The sequence below is a fragment of the Hylobates moloch genome, unplaced genomic scaffold, assembly GCF_009828535.3.
Source record: "Hylobates moloch isolate HMO894 unplaced genomic scaffold, HMol_V3 SCAFFOLD_3, whole genome shotgun sequence".
Lineage (NCBI taxonomy): Eukaryota > Metazoa > Chordata > Mammalia > Primates > Hylobatidae > Hylobates > Hylobates moloch.
In genome coordinates this window covers 131,012,414-131,034,554 of record NW_026652278.1, presented here as the reverse complement: position 1 = coordinate 131,034,554, position 22,141 = coordinate 131,012,414, and the positions used below count along the sequence as shown (strand labels likewise).

Here is a 22,141-nt window from a genome sequence, read left to right as displayed (position 1 = left end):
GTGACTGCTGATGAGATGTCAAGGTCCACCTAAAGATAGAATTAGTCATAACTATGGGCTTCTTGGCTGTGCTGAGGGCAAAATCAGCAGGAGAAAACGGTAGGGAAAAGGCTGGACCTCTAAGCTCTAAGTCCTTCCAAAGAGGCAAAGGGAAACCAGTGCTTCTGGTCCAGGAGAGCCAGAAAAGACAGTACATTCCTCCTCCGGGGAAAAGAACAGATAACCAAGTAGGCTTTGGACTGAACTGGTTATCCCAGGGAATTCTGCTCTAACTACTTCAGATAAAGTCTAAATGGCTTTGCAAGCAATGACTCTGATCTGGTTTGGCCCGATTTATCCTACACCTTAGAATCTAAAGCAAAAATTGGGCTAGGGCTGGGAAAATTCAAGAAGAAATTCGAAGTATGGAGTGGAGCCATCTCCAATCACTCTTCAGTGAGAAACCAGGGGAACAACTACTGTGTTGTTGCTCAAGGTATTTCCTGGCTCCAAATCTGTCCTGATTATTGATGGTCATTTTTTAACTACTCTCTGTTCTACCATGATTAATCCAACAAAGCAAAACATTTCTAACAAGGAAACTGGGTTTGTATATAGTACTTACTTTATAAATAGTAACTTGAGAGAAATACTTGGAAATGGTGTTCAGTTTTATTCCTGGGACAAGAGGATTCCAGATATAGAAGAAGAGGGAGAGCAAAATAACTTCAAAGAAAGTCAAATTTGTGGAAACTATGAGAATAAAAATAGAACCAAGAAGCGGCCCAGGGACTTAGGCTGCTTGATACCCAGTAGTTCCCAACAAGTTTTCAAATCATGAAAGACAAAGTGGGAAGATCTGGAATTTCTTCCTGTGATGATTTTTATAAATAGCATAGTGTCTCCCAAACTTCAAGGATTAATCTAACACTGTCAAAGTTTTAGCCTTTTAATGTATCACTATCTTTCTACATATCAGCTTTTTTGCTTAAATTAGGAAAAAATAAATTTTACATCATTACAAGTGCAAAAAGAGTATAACTTTCTAAATAAAGGTTAAGTATAAAAATAAATCCAATGAAAGCAAAAAGTTACTAAATTCTAGTTAGATACTATTGATTGCTGAAGGCTCTGACCATGAGATTCTTTCTCTGTTGAATAGGGTGTAAACCAAAAATTAAATTCTAAGGCCCCCCAACCGTCTGAATGGACTTCCTCCTCAGCCAGGGCTCTTTTAAAATTTAACCTGAGAAGCTGTTTCACGCCATGATGGAAAGTGAGAGTCAGACATACCACCTTATACCTCTTCAGCATTAACAGCAACACAGACTTCAAGTCTGATAAGAAACCTTTTACAAACTATTCTCTCTGAAGCCTACGATCTGAAGGCTTCCTCTGCAAATAAGAACTTTGGTCTCCATAATCCTTTATCTTAACCCAGACATTCCCTTCTGTTGATCCCAGGTCTTTAGATAAACTCAACCAGATGTCAACCACGAAAACTTTTAAATCTACCTATAAGCTGGAAGCCCCCTGCTCCCACCCCACCCCACTTCACATTGTCCCACTTTTCTGGACAAAATCAATGTATTTCTTAAATGTATTTGATTGAAGTTTCATATCTCCCTAAAATGTATAAAGCCAAGTTACACCCCAACCAAACTAGGCACGTGTTCTCAGGACCTCCTGAGGGCTGTGGCATGGGCTATGATCGCTCATATTTGGCTCAGAATAAATCTCTTCAGGCTGGGTGTGGTGGCTCATGCCTGTAATCCCAGCACTTTCGGAGGCCAAGGAGGGTGGATCACTTGAGGTCAGGACTTTGAGACGAGCCTGGCCAAGATGGTGAAACCTTGTCTCTATTAAAAACACAAAAATTAGCCGGGTGTGGTGGCGCGTGCCTGTAGTCCCAGCTACTCAGGAGGCTGAGGCAAGAGAATCGCTTGAACCCAGGAAGGGGAGGTTGCAGTGAGCCAAGATCGTGCCATTGCACTCCGGTCTGGGCGACAGAGTGAGATTCTGTCTAAAAATAAATAAATACATACATAAATCTCTTTAAGTATTTTACAGAGTTTGACTCTTTTTGTTGACAAGGGAAAATGGGTGTGCACAGGATATCAAAAACATATCATGATGACTTCCTGCTAAACATGGCAGATTGAACCCATGTTCATTTCTTCTCACTTCTGAAGCTTCACTAAAATGCTAGTTAAAGAATAAAAAATAGATATGAGTAATCAAGAACAAAGAGAATGAGAGCAGACACAAGAGTAAAAGAGAGGAAGTGAGGGTAATCTGGCTGCAACATCTGTCACCCCATCAATTGCCAGGGTTGATTTGGCTGATCTGGCTGGCTAGGCGAGTGTTCCCTTCCTCCCTCCCCACTCCATGTGCGTCCCTCCCAAAGCTGCGTGCTCAGTCAAAGAGGACGACCATCCTCGATAGAGGAGGACCAGTTTTCGGTCAAGGGTATATGAGTAGCTACGCTCCCCTGCTGGAACCTCCAAACAAGCTCTCAAGAGTGGAAGACAGCCATTAGCAAAATTCCGCAGGAAAGACAGCACACGGAGGAACAGTGGTTCCTGGTAGAGTGCAGAAAGCCGAAACCTATGTGCCTGCTGAAGGAAGAAGCAATGAAGACTGAGACCATCCTTACCCCAGAACCAAAAGAAGCTCAGGAATTGGGCGACCCGGGTACCTTAGAGGCCAAAGGCTGGAACATAAGAGTGGTTGAAAAACTGAATAAGGAGGGCTTAGCTGCCCTCCACCTCTGCTTCCCACTCCTGAGCCACACCCTGCTCCCCATCACAGGAGGTGGGAGGCTTATTTCCTGGAGAAGCAGAACCAGAGACCGTTGGGGACTTCAGGAACAATAGAGGGTGGGGGTAAAATTCTGTCCTGAAAACAGTCGGAATCTGCATGCTGCACACTGCACAGTCGAAAAACCTTCCTGTCTTTACCTACTGCACTCTGAAAAGTCAGGCCTATTATCCTATCTCCACCCCTCTTTCCTTCAACCCCTGAAGGAGGTTTAAAGAGTTTTCTCTAGAGAAACTAAGTGGTACCAGAAAGATGACCTACAGATACTTTGGGGGTTCTCCAGAAGAAAGCTGCCTCCTGACCAATCATAAGCCCCAGCCATGCACATGGAGCTTCCACATCACTCTCTAATGCCTCTTTCTTAACAGCCAGTTGAGAATTATTAATACCAGATGTTTGGGTAAAACCTCTAAGATCTCCTTTATTCAGATCTCTCCGCAGGACCCTTGTCATCATCTTGACCTCCTGATGCCATCAGGGCTCAGTCCTCTTTTCTTCTTTACCTACTGATATGGTTTGGCTGTGTCCCCACTCCAGTCTCATCTTGAATTCCCACGTGTTGTGGGAGGGACCTGGTGGGAGGTAATTGAATCATGGGGGCAAGTCTTTCCCATGCTATTCTTGTGACAGTGAATATGTCTCACAAGATCTGATGGTTTTAGGCCGGGTACTGTGGCTCATATCTGTAATCCCAGCACTTTGGGAGGCCAAGGCAGTCGGATCACCCGAGTTTCGGTGTTCAAGACCAGCCCAGTCAACATGGTGAAACCCTGTCTCCACTAAAAATACAAAAAATTAGCTAGGCATGGTGGCAGGCACCTGTAGTCCCAGTACTCAGGAGGCTGAGACACAAGAATTGCTTGAACCTGGGAGGTGGAGGTTGCAGTGAGCCAAGATTGCAGCCACTGCACTCTAGCCTGGGTGACAGGGTGAGACTCCATCTCAAAAAAAAAAATCTGATGGTTTTTAAAAGAGGCATTCCCCTGCACAAGCTCTCTCATTTTTTGCCTGCTGCCATCCATGTAAGATGCGACTTGCCTTTCTCCATGATTGTGAGGCTTCCACAGCCACATGGAATTGTAAGTCCAGTTAAAGCCCTTTGTTTTGGAAATTGCTCAGTCTCGGGTATGTCTTTATCAGCAGTGTGAAAACGGACTAATACACCTACACACGCTCCCCTAAGTGATTTTATCCAGTCTCATGGCTGTAAATCATCTTCCTGTGCCAGTGACTGCTGAATTTATATTTCCAGCTCAGATCTCTCTCCTAAAATGCAGATTTGTTTATCCAGCTGCCTCTCTACTTGGAGGTGTAACCAACAATGTATTTGTCAGTTTATGATGCAATCATAAACAATCCAAATAGCTTGGTAGATCATAATGCTTAATGCCTCTCCTTTACAGTAGCATAAGTCACATCTCAAACACAACATGTCAAGACTGAACCTCCTAATACTTCCCCAAAACCACTTCTCCTGCAGCCTTCTCCATTTCAGATCATCACAAGGCCATCCTTTGGGATGGATGCTCAGGCCAATAATCCAAGAATCATACTTGACTGTTCTCACACTTCACATTCATTATGTCAGAAAATTCTACTGAGTTTACCCTCAAAATATATCGAGAACCTGACCACTTCCCATCATTTCACTGCTATCTCCCTGGCTCTAGCTGACAGAGACAGGAGACAGCCAAGGGTCCCTGGTGAAACCCCACCCTCAAGTCTAAAAAAGCTTGAAGGCTGAAAGGCCGGACTGCTGGTCCAGGATGAAACTCGCCACCCTGAGGGAGAACTGCCCCCGCTTGCCCACCCTTTCCAGACTGATTCTTTCTGAATAAAGCCTGCATGCTCACTGGGGGAACGAGGTGGAGCCACAGGAAGTTCGCACCTTGTGCAGAGGGAGGAGCTCGTGCGTGGTGACCTGGAATTAATCTGTGAGGCAGGGGCCTGTGAGTAGGACCCCCTCCCGTTTTGTTGAGAGTTTTTTTTTTTTTTTTTTTCCTTTACATCCAATAAATTCTGCTCTACTCACCCATCAGTGTGTCAGCACGCCTAATCTTTCCTGGCCATGTGACGAGAACCCAGTTTTAGCTGAACTAAGGAGCAAAAATTCTGCAACACAGCCACCATCATCTCTTGCCTGGAATTCTACATGAATTTTCTGCTTCTACCAATGCCTCCATACAGACTCTTCTCAGCAAAGCAAACAGGATTCTCCTTTTAAAATATAAGATCATGTCACTCTTCTGCTTAAAACCCTGTCATGACTTTCCATTTCACTCAGAGAAAAGCCAAAGTCCCCTACAGTGGCCTTTAAGGCCCAGTGTGACCCAGTCGTCTATGACCTCTCTGAGTTGACCTCCTCCCACTCCCTGCCAGGCTCCTCCTCTGCAGCCCCCTGACCTCCTGACTAACCCACTAGGTGTATCCCCAGTTAAGGGCTTTTCCCTGACTATTCTCTCTGACCCAAGAGTTCTTTCTCTACACGTTAACAAATGTCACCTTCTCAGCAGGACCTACACCCATGGCCTTATTGTACCTCACAGACCACCCAACTTACCCCCGAGGAACCCATCCCATACCCTCTTACAATGCTATCCTTTTTGTTTTCTTTCTTTTTAGCACCGATTACCTTCTAACATAATACATGATTTTCTCTTTTATTTTGAGTTGGGGTCTTTCTCTGTTGCCCAGGCTGGAGTATAGTGGCATGATCATAGCTCACTGAAGCCTTGAACTCCTGGGCTCAACCAATCCTCCCACCTCAGCCTCCCAAGTAGCTAGGACTACAGGTATGTACCCACACGTGGCTAATTTTAAAAATTTTTTTTAATAGAGAGAGGGGGCTCTCGCTATGTTGCCCAGGCTGCTCTTGAACTTCTGGTCTCAAGCAGTTCTCCCACCAGGGCCTCCTGAGTCCCTGGGATTACAGGTGTGAGCTACTATGCCCAGCTTATATTATTTTCTTACAATATCATCTGCTTATTGTTTATTTTCTGGCTTCCTCAGCAAACTCCAAGAGGGCAAGGATTTTTGTGGGATTTGTTCATGAATCTAGGCTAAACTATTACAACAATGCCCAGTACACAGAGGTGCTCAATAAATACTTAATGGGTAAATAATAAACACAAATGAAAGACAAAGGCTAAAAAAGACAAGAAGACACTTGGAAGAAACAGAAATGTTACAGATAATTTTTAAAATTATAATTAAAATCCTCAAATGTAAGAGAATAAACTACATCAATGAAATAAAAAAGTGACGGTTTAACATCAGCACCAACAACTAAAAAACAATCAGAGAATAAAAATAAGTTATTGGAAATTAAAATTATGATATCTGAAATTTCAGATAAAAAGTTAGAAGTTGAAGAAATTCCTCTGAAAGAACAAAAATCCAAAAATATGAAAACCTGAAGATAAAAGAAAACTAGAGGATGAGGCCTGGAGGTTAACACACAACTAGTATGTGTTTTAAGAATGAAAGAACAGAGAAAATGAAGGAGAGGAAATTTGGGGGAAAAAATAATATTAAAAAATATTCTGGGCCAGGAGTAGTGGCTCACACCTGTAGTCCCAGCACTTTGGGAGGCTGACGTGGGCAGATTGCTTGAGCCCAGAAGTTCGAGACCAGCCTGGGCAACGTGGTGAAACCTTATCTCTACCAAAAAATACAAATATTACGAAGGGCATTGTAGCATGGACCTGTAGTCCTAGATACTCAGGAGGCAGAGGTAGGAGGATTGCCTGAGCCTGGCAGGTCAAGACTGCAGTGAGCTGAGATTGTGCCACTGTACTTCAGCCAAGGCAACAGAGTGAGACCCCGTCTTAAAACGAAAAAAAATTCTAAAACAGAAGGACTTGAGTTTTCAGGCTGTGAAAAGGCCTCACCTGGGGTTGAGCACAGTGAAGAAAAAGCCTCTCAACAAGCGCAATGCTATTGACATCTTGGGAAAGTAGGCCAGGCAAGATCCTGAAGCTTCCATAGTTTCCAAACAAAAGGTCCAAAATCAGAATAGCACAGAACATCTCAACAATATCAATGGAAACTAGGAAGCCATGGAGCAAATTTTTTCAAAAATTCTGAGGGTAGGGATTTCTAATACAGAAATGTATGTAACCAAGCCATCCCTTAACTGTGAGGCAAGATAAAGGTGCATTTTCAGATACGTGAAGTCTCAAAACTTTACCAAACATTCACCCTCTCTCAGGAAGCTTCTGAAGGGCGTACTCCACTAAAACAAGAGAGAAAGCCAATAAACAGGAAAACAGGAGGTCCAGGAAATCCAAATCAGGAGAGTATAAGGGAAATTTCTAGGATGGTGACAGGAAGTCCCAGGATAGCAGCTGTGCAGCAAGCACCAACAGCATCCCACAGCTTGGAGGGAAAGTGGAGGACTCAGGCAGAAATGACTCCAAGACAGAAAAATGTATTACTAGATTATCTAATGCATTTGAATGTAACAAAAGGAGATTTTCAGTTCTGCAGAAGATTTGGGCATGAAACTAAGCAAACAAAGAAATAAAGAGACAATTATTAACCCTAGCGAAAAAAAATTGCACAAGAAGGAAATGTAACCACAGTATACTATATGGCCCTGCTTTCAACATTATTTTCTTAATCACAATAATATAAACATTCAGTATTGATTTAACTCAACAGAGTGATATAATGTTACTGGAAGGATGAGGTAAGGAAAAGAGGAAGTAAAGGAGCGTGAAATTATTTCTTCCATAAAAAGAAGCCAACTGACAATGTCTAAAATTTGTGAATCAATAAATAGCAATGAAAGTTATAATGTTTAGAAATATGGAAGTAAATACCCAAAGTAGTAATCAAAAAGGGTTATCTCTAGGGATAGAGGGTGAGGGGAGGTAGGGACAAGGAAGACTTATTTGTTGTCATAAAACCTGTAATCCTACTTTATTTTCAGATCATGTACATGAATTACTTTAATACAAATAAACATTAATTTTGAGGTGTGGGACATGCTGGCTCCAAACCGATACTTTCCACTTGACATAACTATAAGGATTCAAAGATAATTGAAATGAGAATGACTTCTCATCATGTAGTTCAATGTTATTTAAAACCAAGTCTACACACCTCTTACAATTATCTCGTGTACTCCCGGTGGTATTCACCCCACACTTTCAAGCCCAGGGAGTAGTCTGTAAAACCCTCCTTGGAGCAAGTGGGTAATCAAGAGACCAATGTTATCATCTCAAGGACCAAGGCCTACCAAAATTGATTCAAGATGTAATAAAAAGCCTGCCTAGTCCAATAATCATTAAAGAATGCAAATCCCATAATTTAAAAATTTCCCACAAGGAAAACATTAGGTCCAGATTATTTTAAGGCAAGTTCTACACAACCTTGAAGGAACACACTCCTCCAACCTTATTAAAATTCTCTGAGAAAATAGAACAGGATTCGCCCTCCAACTCATTTGAGACTAGGTTCATCTGTATCAAAATGAGACAAGAACCAGACAAGAAAGGCAAATTATAGGCCAATCTCATTCGTAAACATAAATGAAAAATCCCAAGATGGTAACAAAAGAACCCAATGACATATCAGTAGTGATGCATGAAATGTTTCTTAAAGCACTTATTTTGGGGGATGAAATATAAAGGACGCCCTAGCATTCCTGCAGCAGGCAAGTTCATGGTTTTATGGTGGAACATTCTGTGTGGGTCTGAAAAAACAAGGAGCACAAGGTGATCAAAAACATGGCGCATGCATGTGAGCTGGCAAGCTTTCTCGTTCTTACAGGTTTCTGATTTTAAGAAATGGTTCACAGAGAAACTGGCAGAAGATTAATCCTGATCTACTTCTGTTTTGAAGTAGGGAGGAAAAAATAAGAGAAAATTGTAGCATAACTAATCCGACTTCAGACTATTGTGGTCTCACAAGGCTCCAGGGGGCCTCTTTGACCCAGTGTCCCTCCTTGGGAGACAGATTAGTCCCTCCTGAGATCCCAGCCTTTTCTGTAAATATACCCTGCTGAATTGGTAATAGATGTGGGCAGAGACTTCATGCCCCGAACCCTTCAAACTTTATGGATTCTGAGAACGGTCTTGGCTGTCAAGAGTGACTTGTTATAACTGGATATTGCACATGAACTTAGGGTCTTCTCCATGTCCCTTTCCCCTAGTCAGGAATTGTGTCTCTATGGCAGGCATAGATCCATGAAGGGTGGAAGAAGCATTACTTACTGTGCCCGAAATACTCTCTCAAACTCTGGTGACCCAGTGACTGCTGGGGGCGTAACTTTGTATTTTAATCTTGCCTTTCCAACTTGCAAAGCAAAATAACCTGCAAGTAAAGGGAAATGTTGCGTTAAAGATGTGGCACATCATTAGTCATTAGTGAAATGCAAATTTAAATCACAATTCGATAGTACTACATACCTATTAGAATGTCTAAAATCAAAAAGACAGATGATAGCAATTAAAAAAGACAGACAGGAGAGGCTATGAGAGCAACTGAAACTTTCATACAATGCTGGTGGGAATGTAAAATGGTACAACCACTTTGAAAAATAGTTTGGAAGGGAGTCTTTTAGTTAGACATACCTCCAATGTATAACCCAGTCATTCCACTCATAGGTATTTCCCTAAGAGAAACGAAATTGTATGTCCATACTGTAGGGACCAAAGCCCTTGGGCCCCTGGAGTTTCACTGAAAATCACTGACATGAGGCAGATTAATTAACAGAAGTTAAAAGAAAGATCACACACATTTATTTCATATGTATACATAGCAGCCTTCAGAACAAAGACCCAGCTCCACAGTGAGGTACAGAAGTTCATATGCCATCTTGAGGCTACAGAAATGTGAAAGGAAAATAAATCTCAGGATCCCAAAATCACTAAGCCAAAGGAAAAGTCAAGCTGAGAACTCCGGCAGGCAAACCTGCCTCCCATTTTAATTCCTAAATAAGATAGCTACAAAGCACAATTTGCCCACAAGGAAAAGCTTATCTTCACAGGTGCTGGACAGAAAGTCATCCCTCTGCTCATCTGAGACAAACGCATATCTGATTGCTTATGTAAAAATGTGCCGGTCGCAGTGGCTCACGCCTGTAATCCCAGCAGTTTGGGAGGCTGAGATGGGTGGATCACCTGAGGTCGGGAGTTCGAGACCAGCCTGACCAACATGGAGAAACCCTGTCTCTACTAAAAATACAAAAAATTTGCCAGGTGTGGTGGTGCATGCCTGTAATCCCAGCTACTCAGGAGGCTAAGGCAGGCTAATCACTTGAACCTGGGAGACAGAGGTTGCGGTGAGCCGAGATCATGACATTGCACTCCAGCCTGAGCAACAAGAGTGAAACTCTGTCTCAAAAAAAAAAAAAGTAGATTCACAGAGCCAGACTAAATTGTGTATTCATGAAAGGCTTATCAAGGACTCAAAAGAATGCAACCTATATCTCTTATCTATCTATGACCTGGAAGCCCCTGCTTTGATTTGTCCTGCCTTACCTGGACCAAACCAATGTACATGTTACACGTATTGATTGATGTCTCATGTCCCTCTGAAATGTATAAAAGCAAGCTGTACCCTGACCACCTTGGGCACATGTCATCAGGACCTCCTGAGGCTGTGTCATGGGCATGTCCTTAACCCTCACAAAATAAACTTTGTAAATTGGTTGAGACCTATCAGATATTTTGGGTTCACAGAAGCAATGCAGACTCAGAACACGGCCAAAAAAAACAGGTTATGGTGGTAGGTCAGGTTTTAGTGGCAAGACAGGATATGGGAGGGGAAGAAGAGGAGGCTCAGCTAGCCAAGGGAGTCATGTTATGCAGATGAAATCTCACAGATAGCAGCCCCTCAGAGAAAATAGATGATAAGTGTTTCTTCCAGATCTTTGCAGGTGTCAGACTCCATTAATCTCTCCCAGATCTGGACAAGGGAAGGCCTGGCTGCATTAATGGAGATTCTCCACAATGCAAAGTTCCCGCACAAAAAGCAGCTTTGCAGGGCCATTTCAAAATCTGTCAAAGAAATCTATCTCGGGTAAAATATTTTTATTTCCTTCAGTACAAAGAATTGTACACAAATATTCACAGCAGCTTTGTTTGTAACAGGAACAACTCTGTGATGGCTAATTTTATGCATCAACTTGGCTAGCATATGGTGCCTAGTTGTTTGGTCAAACACCAGCCTAAATGTTGCTGTGAAGGTGTTTTTTTAGATGTGATTAATATTGAAATCAATTGACTTGGAGTAAAGCAGATTACCCTCCTTAACGTGGGTGGGCCTCATCCAATCAGTTGAAGGCCTTAGAAGTTAAGACTGAGGTCCCCCAAGAGAAAGGACTTCTGCCTCCAGACTGCCTTCAACACCAGATTGTAACATCAACTTTTGCCTACCAGCCTTTCCTGCAGATTTCAGACTTGCCAGCCCCCACAATTGTGTGAGCCAATTCCTTAAAATAATTCTCTGTGTGTCTATGTGTGAGTGTATGTATTGATTCTGTTTCTCTGGAGAACCCTGACTCATAAGAGTCTCTCTCCATCAACAGGTGAGTAGATAAATAAATCATGATAGAGCCATACAATGGGATATTACTGAACAATAAGAAAAAGGAATAAACTATTGATACCCCCAAAAATGAGTGAATCTCAAAATAATTATGCTGAATGAAAGCAAGGATTTTAAAAAAGAGTACTACTGAATAATTTCATTTATATAAAATTCTCAAAATGCAAATGAATCTAGAGTGACATAAAGATTGCCTGCAGATGAGGAGGCCAGGAGGGAGGGGCCACTAAAGAGAGCAAAGACTACCTGGTGGCCATGAAGCCGACCATCCAGAGGCAGAACTCCTTATCTGAGGAGTTTAGAAATAATTGATCTTCCCTACGTCTAAGGCTGGTTCCAGGCTTCTTTCCCCAAAATTTATACGTAACTAGACTTTCTCTACCTCTATACAGCTCCGGAATGCATGCACGATGACACTCATTGTGCAACCCTTGCTGACATTATGACACCAAAATGTCTACAAATGTAATCATTTATCATGACATACGTGGCTAATATGGACCAAATTACCCCTAAGCTCTTGCTTTAAGGTCCATAAATACCCCTAAGGAAAATCCTTCCCGGCGCACTCAGTCCTCTCGCTGAGGCAGCCCGCTACACTCTTCTGCAGCTTTCTCTCAATCTAATAAAACTTTCCTTTTCAAACCTATACTGTTGTCGGTAAATTCTTACTCCCTGTGGGCCAATCACTTTCCATTGCCAGGGCTCTGACACCTTGCCCAGCAGGTACAAGAAAACTTTGGGGATGATGGCTCCTGCCTGCCGAAGTTTCCCTGTTATAAAACAGTATGACTTTCTTCTCCTTCATTTCGTTAGATAATCAGCTCTGATGCCTGGGACCACCTTCATCCTGTGATGAGCTCTGTGGACTTCTTTCACTTCCACATCCATACTTCCTCCTCTGTCAGTTTTTGAGCCTTCAATAGGTCTTGCCTCCTGTCCTTAACTTCCTCTTTTCACCCCATAATAAACTTCTGGCATTGAGACAGAGCAAGGAACACTCTTAGGGACCTGCCAGCCACCTCAAGCATGGAAATAAAAACTCTTGAGTTCCTTCAAGAGAAATTCCAAGCACCTTGTTAGCCTTCAGTCCCGCTAAGTGAGAAGGTAATAATAGTTTAAATAATAGTCACCCAAATAAGATAGAGTTACAAGACGTTCGGTTCCCTATAGAAACTAAAGATAACGTCTTCACATAGGTTCTTGAGTTGTTTCTCAGAAACCAGGACCTCCACCAGATGGAAAATGCTGACCACTGTCACACAGACCTCAGCTAAGTGGGAACTGAGGACTGAATTCTGACCACAATTCCCTGTTCTAAATTTCTTCCTGAGGGACCTGCAGAGAATCACACACACAGGTTAAACCTCGTGAAAGGAAAATAAATCTCAGGACCCCCAAATCACTAAGCCAAAGGGAAAAGTCAAGCTGGGAACTGCATTGGACAAACCTGCCTCCCATTCTATACCTAAATAAGATAGCTATAAAGATTTTTTTTTTTTTTAAGACAGAGTCTCATTCTGTCACCCAGACTGGAGTGCAGTGGCATGATCTCAGCTCACTGCAACCTCCACCTCCCGGGTTCAAGCAATTCTCCTGCCTCAACCTCCCGAGTAGCTGGGATTACAGGTATGTGCCACCATGCCCAGCTAGTTTTTTGTATTTTTAGCAGAGATGGGGTTTCACCATGTTGGCCAGGCTGGTCTCGAACTCCTGACCTCAAGTGATCCACCCGCCTCAGCCTCCCAAAGTGCTGGGATTACAGGTGTGAGCCACTGTGCCTAGACCCCAGGTTAAACAACAACAACAAAAAAACTACATAGCTCCCTCACAATTTACCCACAAGGAAATTCCTTGTGGACAAAGGACAGACAGAACTCAAAGTGATTCCTCTGCTCACTTGAGACAAACACATATTTCATTGCTTCCTTTGATTCAGTAAAAAGCTAATCAGAAACTCAAAAGTATGTCTCCTATCTACCTATGACCTGGATACACACTTTTAAGGTGTCTCGCCTTTCCGGACTGAATCAATGTACACCTGACATAGATGAATTTATGTCTCATGTCTCCTTAAAATGTATAAAACCAGGCTGTGCCCTGACCACCTTGGGCACATGTTGTCAGGGGCCCCTGAGGCTGTGTCACGGGCATGTCCTTAACCCTGGCAAAATGAATTTTCTAAATTGATTGTCTCAGATACTTTTTAGTTTAGAACCTTAACATTTCTTTCGCTGACCCCAAGTTTTTAGACAAAGCCTTGCTCCCTTAACCAGTTTCAAACTAAAGAATCTCTGAATCTACCTGTGGCCTCTAAGCCCCTGTGTCAAGATATCCTGCCTTTTGAGGCCAAATGCCTTCTGCTTTCCTGAAATATACCCCTGCCTTTAAAAACCCTTGCTTGGGCCAAGTCTGGTGGCTCACTCCTGTAATCCAGAATTTCAGGAAGCCAAGGTGGGAGGATCACTTGAGACTAGGAGTTCAAGACCAGCCTGGGCAACATAGCGTGACCCTATCTCTATAAAACAAATTTTAAAAACCCATTTAGGTGTAATGGCTCACACCTGTAATCCCAGCATTCTGGGAGGCCGAGGCAGGAGGACCGCTTGAGCCCAGGAGTTTGAGACCAGCCTGGACAACATAGTGAGATCCTATGTCTATAGAATAAAAATACAAAAATTAACCAGGTGTGGTGATGGTGAACGCCTGCAGTCCCAGCTACTTAGGAGGCTGAGTAGGTAGGATCGCTTGAGCCTGGGAGGACAAGGCTGCAGTGAGCCAGGATCAATGCACTCCAGCCTGGGTGACAGAGCAAGACCCTGTTTCAAATAATAATAAAATAAATAAAATTGTAAAACTCTTGCCCAAAAGCCACTGGGGAGTTAGGGTCTTAAGTGTTAGCTGCCCAGTTCTCCTTGCTTGGCACCCTGCAATCAATGCCTACCTTTCTGTCACTGCAAATCCTGGTGCTTGTGTTCGTTTCTGTGTGCTGGGCGAATGGACCCACGTTCAGTTGGGTTACAGCAACTATTATTTCCCTTCACATTATTTCTTTCAGTTTTAGCTCCTTACCAGTTTTCTCCCCCACTATCCCCTTGTCTGACTTGTTTGAGTACCTCAATACCTGTTTCCTACTTGCTAATGTTTTAAAAATCGTTTCCTTTTAAAATTCCACACCAAGTGTGTAGTTTGGGTCTCTCCCTGTGTTAAGAGTATTAGAGGCAATGTGTTTCCTACTGGAACAGGATACGATCTCCCCTCTCACAAGAAGTCAGTATTGATCCTGGTATAGCAAGGGCTCTCACAGCAGGTTCTTCCCTTCCACTAATCCCCTTCTGCTACAAATAAGCTGTTGTTTAGGATTTAAACATTGTCACTGAATATCTAAAGTGTGTAAATGCTGGCCGGGTGGCCGGTAGCTCACGCCTGTAATCTCAACACTTTGGGAGGCTGAGGCGAGCGGATCACTTGAGGTCAGGAGTTTGAGACAAGCCCGGCCAACGTGGTGAAACCCCGTCTCTACTAAAAATACAAAAATTAGCTGGATTTGGTGGTGCACACCTGTAGTCCCAGCTACTCAGGAGGCTGAGGCAGGAGATTTGCTGAAACCCAGGAGGCAGAGGTTGCAGTGAGCTGAGATCACACCACTGTAGTCCGAGTCAAAAAAAAAAAAAAAAAAGTGTGTAAATGCTTGGGATCGGAGTTTTCTCATTCATACTGCAGCCTGAGAGAGCAGAGCGAGGAGAAGGAATGTACAGATGGGCCCTGACTGTCTCCAACCCTGGGCTCCATCCCTCCAGGGCAGCATCAATCTGGAAAGGCCAATGACTCATGGGCTCAGCTAAAGGGATTTGTCCATTGAGGGGGAAATGAGGACTTGGCCACTCTGCATCTGCTATTACCATTGCTTCTAACATGCTTCACAGCCTTGCAGAAAATACTTGGCAAGTCTTCTTGTTTCCACCTATAAAATGGAAATAATGAAAGGTATGCGCTCCTAGACTTATGAATTAGTAATGCACAAGAGCCTAGAGCTTCAAAATGAGGCTGGGAGTAAGCAAGCTTTAAAAGTGCTATCTTTTCTTATGCTAATTGCACCCAGTGGGCATCTGTTTGTGATACTAGCAAGTGTGAGTAATGAGCTTTAGTAAATGGAAGAGGTACTGAGATATCCCACCTACTCCCAGCCCAGCCCCAAGAAAGAGGATTCGGCTGGGCTCACCTCCAGCCCCAAGGGATAGAAGCCCTTCTGTTCTCTCAGGTCAGGGGCCTCAGAGAGACCATGGCTATTTTTGGAATAATATGATGAGAGTGGGGCCGGGTGTGGTAGTTCGTGCCTGTAATCCCAGCACTTTGGGAGGTGGATCACCTGGGGTCAGGTGATCAAGACCAGCCTGGCCAACACAGTGAAACCCGTCTCTACTAAAAATACAAAAATTAGCCAGGTACAGTGTCATGTGCCTGTAGTCCCAGCTACTCAGGAGGCTGAGCTGGGGGAATCACTTGAACCCGGGAGGCAGAGGTTGCAGTGAGCCGAGATCGCACCACTGCACTCCAGCCTGGGCCACAGAGTGAGACTCCCTCTCAAAAAAACAAAACAAAACAAATAAAACAACAACGAAAACTAGCCAGGCATGGTGGTGCACCTGTAGTCCCAGCTACTCGGGAGGCTGAGGCAGGAGAATTGCTTGACCTTGGGAGGCAGAGGCTGCAGTGAGCTGAGATCACACCACTGCACTCCAGCCTGGGTGACAGAGCAGTATGTCTTAAAATATATATACGTATATATGATGAATATATGATGAGAGTGGGGTGCTATTTCATCTCCTTTTCTGTAGAGTTTCAACTTTATTTCCCATCTTATGAGTTGATTAAAACCTCTTGAGAATAATCTCCTTTTGCTTTGCCTGTCTTTCCTCTTTCCCTAGCTTTCTCCAGAGATACACATGTGCTGGGGAGAAACCAAAAATGAAATCCTAAGCCCCCAAACAACTGAACAGACACCCTCTTGGCCAAGGGAACCCCAGAGAGACCTGAGAAACTGAATTCCCTGCCGTGAGGGGAAGGGAGGTAGGACACACCTGGTTGTGCCCCCGCCCATTTGGAGTTTAGGCACAACTGCCCAAGATTAACGTTAAAATGGGGATCATAAGACTAACAAAGCCAGCTGCAGCAAGAAGACATCAAATTGTAGACAAGACCTAAGGCCTTGCAAGGCAAGGGTTAAGTCACGCCCTACAAACCATCAAATCTCATCAGGCCAGTCCTTTTACATTAACCCAGTATGTGGCTTACTTTCCAGCTGACTCTGGTATAGCATCAGATGACCTCTTTATCTTTTTTTTTTTTTTTGAGATAGGGTCTCACTGTCACCCAGTCTGGAGTGCAGTGGCACGATCTCGGCTCACTGCAACCCATGGGCTCAAGCAATTCTCACACCTCAGCCTCCCAAGTGGCTGGAATTACAGGTGAGCGCCACCACGCTCAGCTAATTTTTTGTATTTTTCATCATGTTGCCCAGGCTGGTCTTGAACTCCTGGGCTCAAGTGATCTACCCACCTTGGTCACCCAAAGTGCTTGATTAAAGGCATGAACCACCACACCCGGCCACCCTTTCTCTTAATGTAAGCATTTCTTTGTGCTGAATTCGTATTTAAACAAAGCTTTACTCCTTTAACAACTGCAAATTTGAGAATCTCTGAGTCCACTTATAACCTGTAAGCCCCCTGCTTTAAGATATCCCACCTTTTGGGGCTGAACCAATAGATACCTTCCATGTATTGATTTATGTCTTTGCCTGTAATTCCTGCCTCCTTAAAATGTATAAAAACAACTGTAACCCAATTGCCTTGGGACCACCCACTGAAGGCTTCTTGGGTTTGTGTTTTCTCCGAGCCATGGTCACTCATATTGGCTCAGAATAAACCTCTTTAAAAGATTTCACAGAGTTTGGTATTTCTGTTAACCCCCCCACCGAAGGAAATCAGAATATTGCACCTCAAAATATGACTGAACTAAAGAAGCCGCCTCAAGGTCTTTGCGACCTCTCCACTGCCTCCTGTCTCAACCTGTGGTCTCTACCAAGGCACAGGATGTGGCTGGGCAGTCCTCTGAAGCTCCCTTATCTACCTAGAAACCAGACCCCCTAAGACAAACACAATGGCCTGCCATCTCCTCCCTCAGACCTCATTATCTCATGTGGAAAAGAAGACCGAGGAATGCACACACCTGGACGAACTTTCCCACCAGATTAAGCCTACCCCTCTGACCAATCAAATTCCAGAGAATCATTGACAAGTTACTTTGTCTCCCAGTCCATTCATTCTCCCTAATAATCGTTTACTACCACTCAAAAGAATTGTCTGCATTCCCCATTTCCTCCCTCCCCTGTGAAGAATGGTATACAAACTGCTGTACCCCTTTGGATTATTGGGCAACCATTCTCTCATGCTGTGCATATTAAAATAAATTGTCATACCCTTTCTCCTGTTAATCTGCCTTTTGTCAGTTGATGTTCAGTGAACCTTCAGAGGGTGAAGGGGAAGCTTTCTCTCTGCCCTTTACCCCCTGTGATGCCCACCCAGCCACAGCTGGGTTCCTTCACCCTGTCTCTACCTCTCCATGCAGCAGAAACTTCTCTCTTTGAAGAAGGACCTTAGGATGGGAACTGACAGTGCTGAGTGCCTACATGGGGCCAGGAACTGTGGTGGGATTTCCTCCCCAGTGTCCCATTAAATCCTCTTTGATGGTGACATTGAAGGGCAGTGTATCCTGAACAGGGACACCCAGCTGGGAAGTGGCTAGACCAACAGATACAGCTCTGTCTGTCTTCAAAACCTAAGCTGCTTCAACCATGGCACATGGTGTCCTGACTCCATGAACACGAGACTTGCAAAAGGAGCAAATTCTGGTTCCTAATGCCAGCTAAACAGTTGTGTCTTCCTCTCTCTGTCTGCCTCTTACACTCTCTCTCTCCTTTGTAAACCAAAAATAAAATTCTAAGCCCCCCAACCATCTAAATGGAGTCCTCCTCTCAGCCAAGGGCATTCCAAAGTTAACCTAAAAAACGAGTTCAGGCCATGATGGGAAAAAGGTGTCAGACGTGCCTCATTATATCCTCCTCCCTTTGGAATTCAGGCATAACTGACCAGCATTAACATTAAAACAGACCTTAATGTTAGTCCAAACTGCACCATTTTGTAAGCCCCCTGCCATTTCACAGACCTTGGTCAAAGTAAAACATTCCATGGGGGTTCGGGCCCTGAGAAATACTGCCTAACCACCTGACCACAAGACACAGGAACATCTTTATCATACCCTGCCAAGCAAAGGCCCAACTGAAGAAATATCCCTATCAAATCCTGACAGAGAGCCCAAGGAACATCCCTGGCCAAACCACCTGAACATAAGAACATCTTATCAATATCCTCCAGGGCAGCAAGCCATACTGCCCAAACCCCTCCCACCCATACCTATACATACCCCAGCATGTAAGTAATGGTTGGCTCTGGCATTAAGCTGGTCCCCCCACCTCCACAGGTTTTTGTAATATACCTGTGTTGTTGTAAAGCCTCTCTCTCTCTCCCTCTCCCTCTCCCCCTCTACCCCTCTCCCCCTCTACCCCCTCCCCCTCCTTTCTCTCTCTCTCTCTCTGTCTCTGTGTCTTTCACCCCACCTTCCCTTTAAAAAAACCTAACACTTAAGACTTTTTGTAGCAATGAGACACCAAATTCCAGCCTGACTCTAGTATAGCATCACATGACAGATAGCAGACCTTGAAAGAAATTGAAGTATTTTACTCTAAAATATATTTCTTTGTCATATTTTGAAATGGTCCTGCAAAGTCGTCTCTTGTGGGAAGTCTACATTCTGTAGAAAATCCCTTTCCCTTGCTAGGTCTTTTCTCTGATCCAGGAGAGAATTAACAGAGTCTGGCACCTTTTCAAGTCTCATAACAAACATTTACAATCTATTCTCTCCAAACGCTGCTACCTGGAAGCTTCATTTGCATAGTAAGAACCTTGGCCTCCACAACCCCTTATCTTAACCTAGGCACTCCCTCCTATGGATTTGAGGTCTGTAGATAAAACTCTTTTAATCAATTGTCAATCAGAAAATCTTTAAATCCACCTATGACCTGGAAGCCCATGCCCCACTTCCAGTTGTCCCGCCTTTTGGGACCAAACTAATGTACATCTTACATTAATTGGTTGATATCTTATGTCTCCTTAAAATGTATAAAACCAATCTGTAGCCAGACCCCTTTGGGCAAATGTTCTTAGAATCTCCTGGGGCTGTGTCACCGGCCACTGGTCCCTCATGTTTGGCTCAGAATACAGCTTTTCAATTATTTTACAGAGTTCAACTCTTCATCAACATCTTTTTTTTTTTTTTTTTTTGAGATGGAGTCTCGCTCTGTCACCAGGCTGGAGTGCAGTGCCGTGATCTCAGTCCACTGCAACCTCCCCCTCCCAGGTTCAAGCGATTCTCCTGCCTCAGCCTCCCTAGTAGCTGGGACTATAGGAGGATGCCACCACGCCCAGCTTATTTGTGTATTTTTAGTAGAGACGGGGTTTCACCATGTTGGCCAAGATGGTCTTGATCTCTTGACCTTGTGATCCACCTGACTTGGCCTCCCAAAGTACTGGGATTACAGGCGTGAGCCACCGTGCCCGGCCCTAACACCTTGTCATTAAACATTCCCTGTCCACCATTAATCATGTGGATTCACCCAGTCTCCTCTCCTCTCTCCCCACCCCTACCCCCACTCCATCCAGCCCCCTAACATTCTGGCCCCAGTTCACACAGCCCCATGCAGAAGCAGCAAACAGGGAAGATGAGCACCTCTGTCAGCCTTGGGACATCTGTGGACCTGCAGGCCTAGGATAAAGCGCATTATGGTTTGGTAGCACCTGTGAGTCAGGATAGGTCGCCTTAGACCTGTTAAATTAGGTTTAGCCTAAAGCTGCCTTCTGACATATTTTAAGTTCGGCCTAAAGGTTTCTCCGTACATCGTGAACTGTACGCTTCCGTTTTCTGGGAGTCGCTTTCTTTTTCTGTCCATAAATCTTCTTCTACCACGTGGCAGCCCCAGAGTATCTCTGAACCTATTCCGGTTCCCCATGCCCAACTGTGAATCGTTCTTTGCTCAATTAAACTCAGTTAAATGTAATTTGTCTAGGGTTTTCCTTTTAACAGATCTAAGTGCTTCTTTAATTAGAAACAAATATCCTGCTCTTCTCCACAACAGATTGTGTGAATCAAACCACACAACGTGAGTCTGAAGGTTCAAGATCTTCATACAATCTCAAAACAGACTGGCTAGGCAAGACATTGAGCATGCACGGAGGCCTGGACTGGACCCTCAGCTGTGAGGCCTTCCTGCTTCTGGCTATTTGTGTAACCTGAGCAGTCTACAGCTTGGCCCTATTTCCTGGTACAGGCATACTTGGAAATATAAAGAAATATGCATGCTTGGTAAGAAGTCTTGCACTCTTGCACTCGGACCCCTTTCCCCAGCTGACATTGTAGGTAAGATAATATGAATTGAGCAAATGTGACTCCCATGGAGTAAAAGCCCTCTATTTAACCAGGCAGTCGGGATATTGAATAATCCTAGTGGGAAGCTGTTTTAAAATTTAGAGCTAATTACTTAATCTAAAGCTCATATTTCTGAAGGAAGTTTTTTCAATCTGATAATCATACCGCCATAGGCAGTTTATTTAAGAAAACACATTAATTAAAACAACAACGTTCAAGAAATCACAACCAGGTTTAGAAGCAGGCACGTTTCCTTTGGAACACTTGTAATTAATATTCACACCACTTCCTGCAGGTTAGCAGGCTACTAACGCTCGTTTGAACGGGCTGTGGGTCGTAACCACAGATGATGTAGAATCGCTGAGCTCTGAGGCCCCACAGCGTTCCAGTTGGGAGAACTTATCTCTGAAATGTTCTCAGTCTCTGCTTGCCCCTGGGAAGGAGGGGAGCAGGCGGCATGGGTGACCCTGAGGCGACTGTGCTCTGAGGACCCAGAGCTACCTGCAAGGGCAAGTAGGAAACAAAACACCGGACCCATCTCCTTCCCTCCCTATCTCGTCTCCCTATCTCCCGCAAGCCTTGTCTCACACACACACACACACACACACACACACACACACACACACGAACTTCCCATGCCTCTTACTTTGCTGACAGGCCGAGAGAATAGAGACAGCAGCCAGCAGGATCGAGTTCCCGGCCATCTTTCTCACGGAACTATTTGTAGAGCGCAGGGGAAGATAAGAGGCGCTTCTTGACTTTGAATGCTGACCTTCCTTATCGGGTAAACAAAGTTGAGGACCGGGTGGAGGGAAAAGGCTGATTCAAGCGGCTGAATGACCTTTGCTCTGGAACAGAAGTCAGGAAGGCAGGCAGGTCTGGGGCTGCCGGTCACAGATCTTTATGGGGCTGGGAGTTGCTTCCGGCGTTTGTTTAAGCCTCTCCCATGGCCAGCGGGCAGGGCTGCAGCTCACTGTGGGACCAGCCCTCCAGCCGCAGTGCCAGTTACGCCATCTTCTCTGCCAATGCACAGACTCTCTGGATCCCTTTCATCCCCACGCCCTTCCCTCCCAGGGCCTTGCTGAGCCCTTTCTCACCACCTGTGGAAAAAGTCAGAAGGAAGTACTTACCTAATCCTGTTGAAATTTTAAATGCTAATTTAAGCCAGTTCTAATTTATTCACGCTCTGAATGGCCGATTTAGGATTTGAACCCAGTCTAGCAGATTCCAGCTGTGCCCTATCCCC

The 22,141-nt window shown here is 44.2% G+C and overlaps 1 protein-coding gene across 6 annotated transcripts in view; it reads right to left on the bottom strand.

Moving 5' to 3' along the window:
• The window catches only part of MGST2 (microsomal glutathione S-transferase 2), a 73,090-nt gene extending 51,191 nt beyond the window's left edge, over positions 1-21,899 (bottom strand). For 4 of the 6 annotated variants that reach the window (XM_032147512.2, XM_032147550.2, XM_032147543.2 and 1 more), the window contains exons 1-2: positions 21,542-21,899; positions 9,018-9,117 (exon numbers count right to left, since the gene is read on the bottom strand). In XM_032147512.2, coding sequence (XP_032003403.1) covers positions 9,018-9,117; positions 21,542-21,599 — 158 coding nt within the window. In that variant the 5' untranslated portion in view covers positions 21,600-21,899. The remainder of the gene's footprint in view (positions 1-9,017; positions 9,118-21,541) is intronic. The other 2 variants (XM_032147538.2, XM_032147522.2) reach the window with 1 other exon arrangement.
• Between the last annotated feature and the right edge of the window lie 242 nt (positions 21,900-22,141).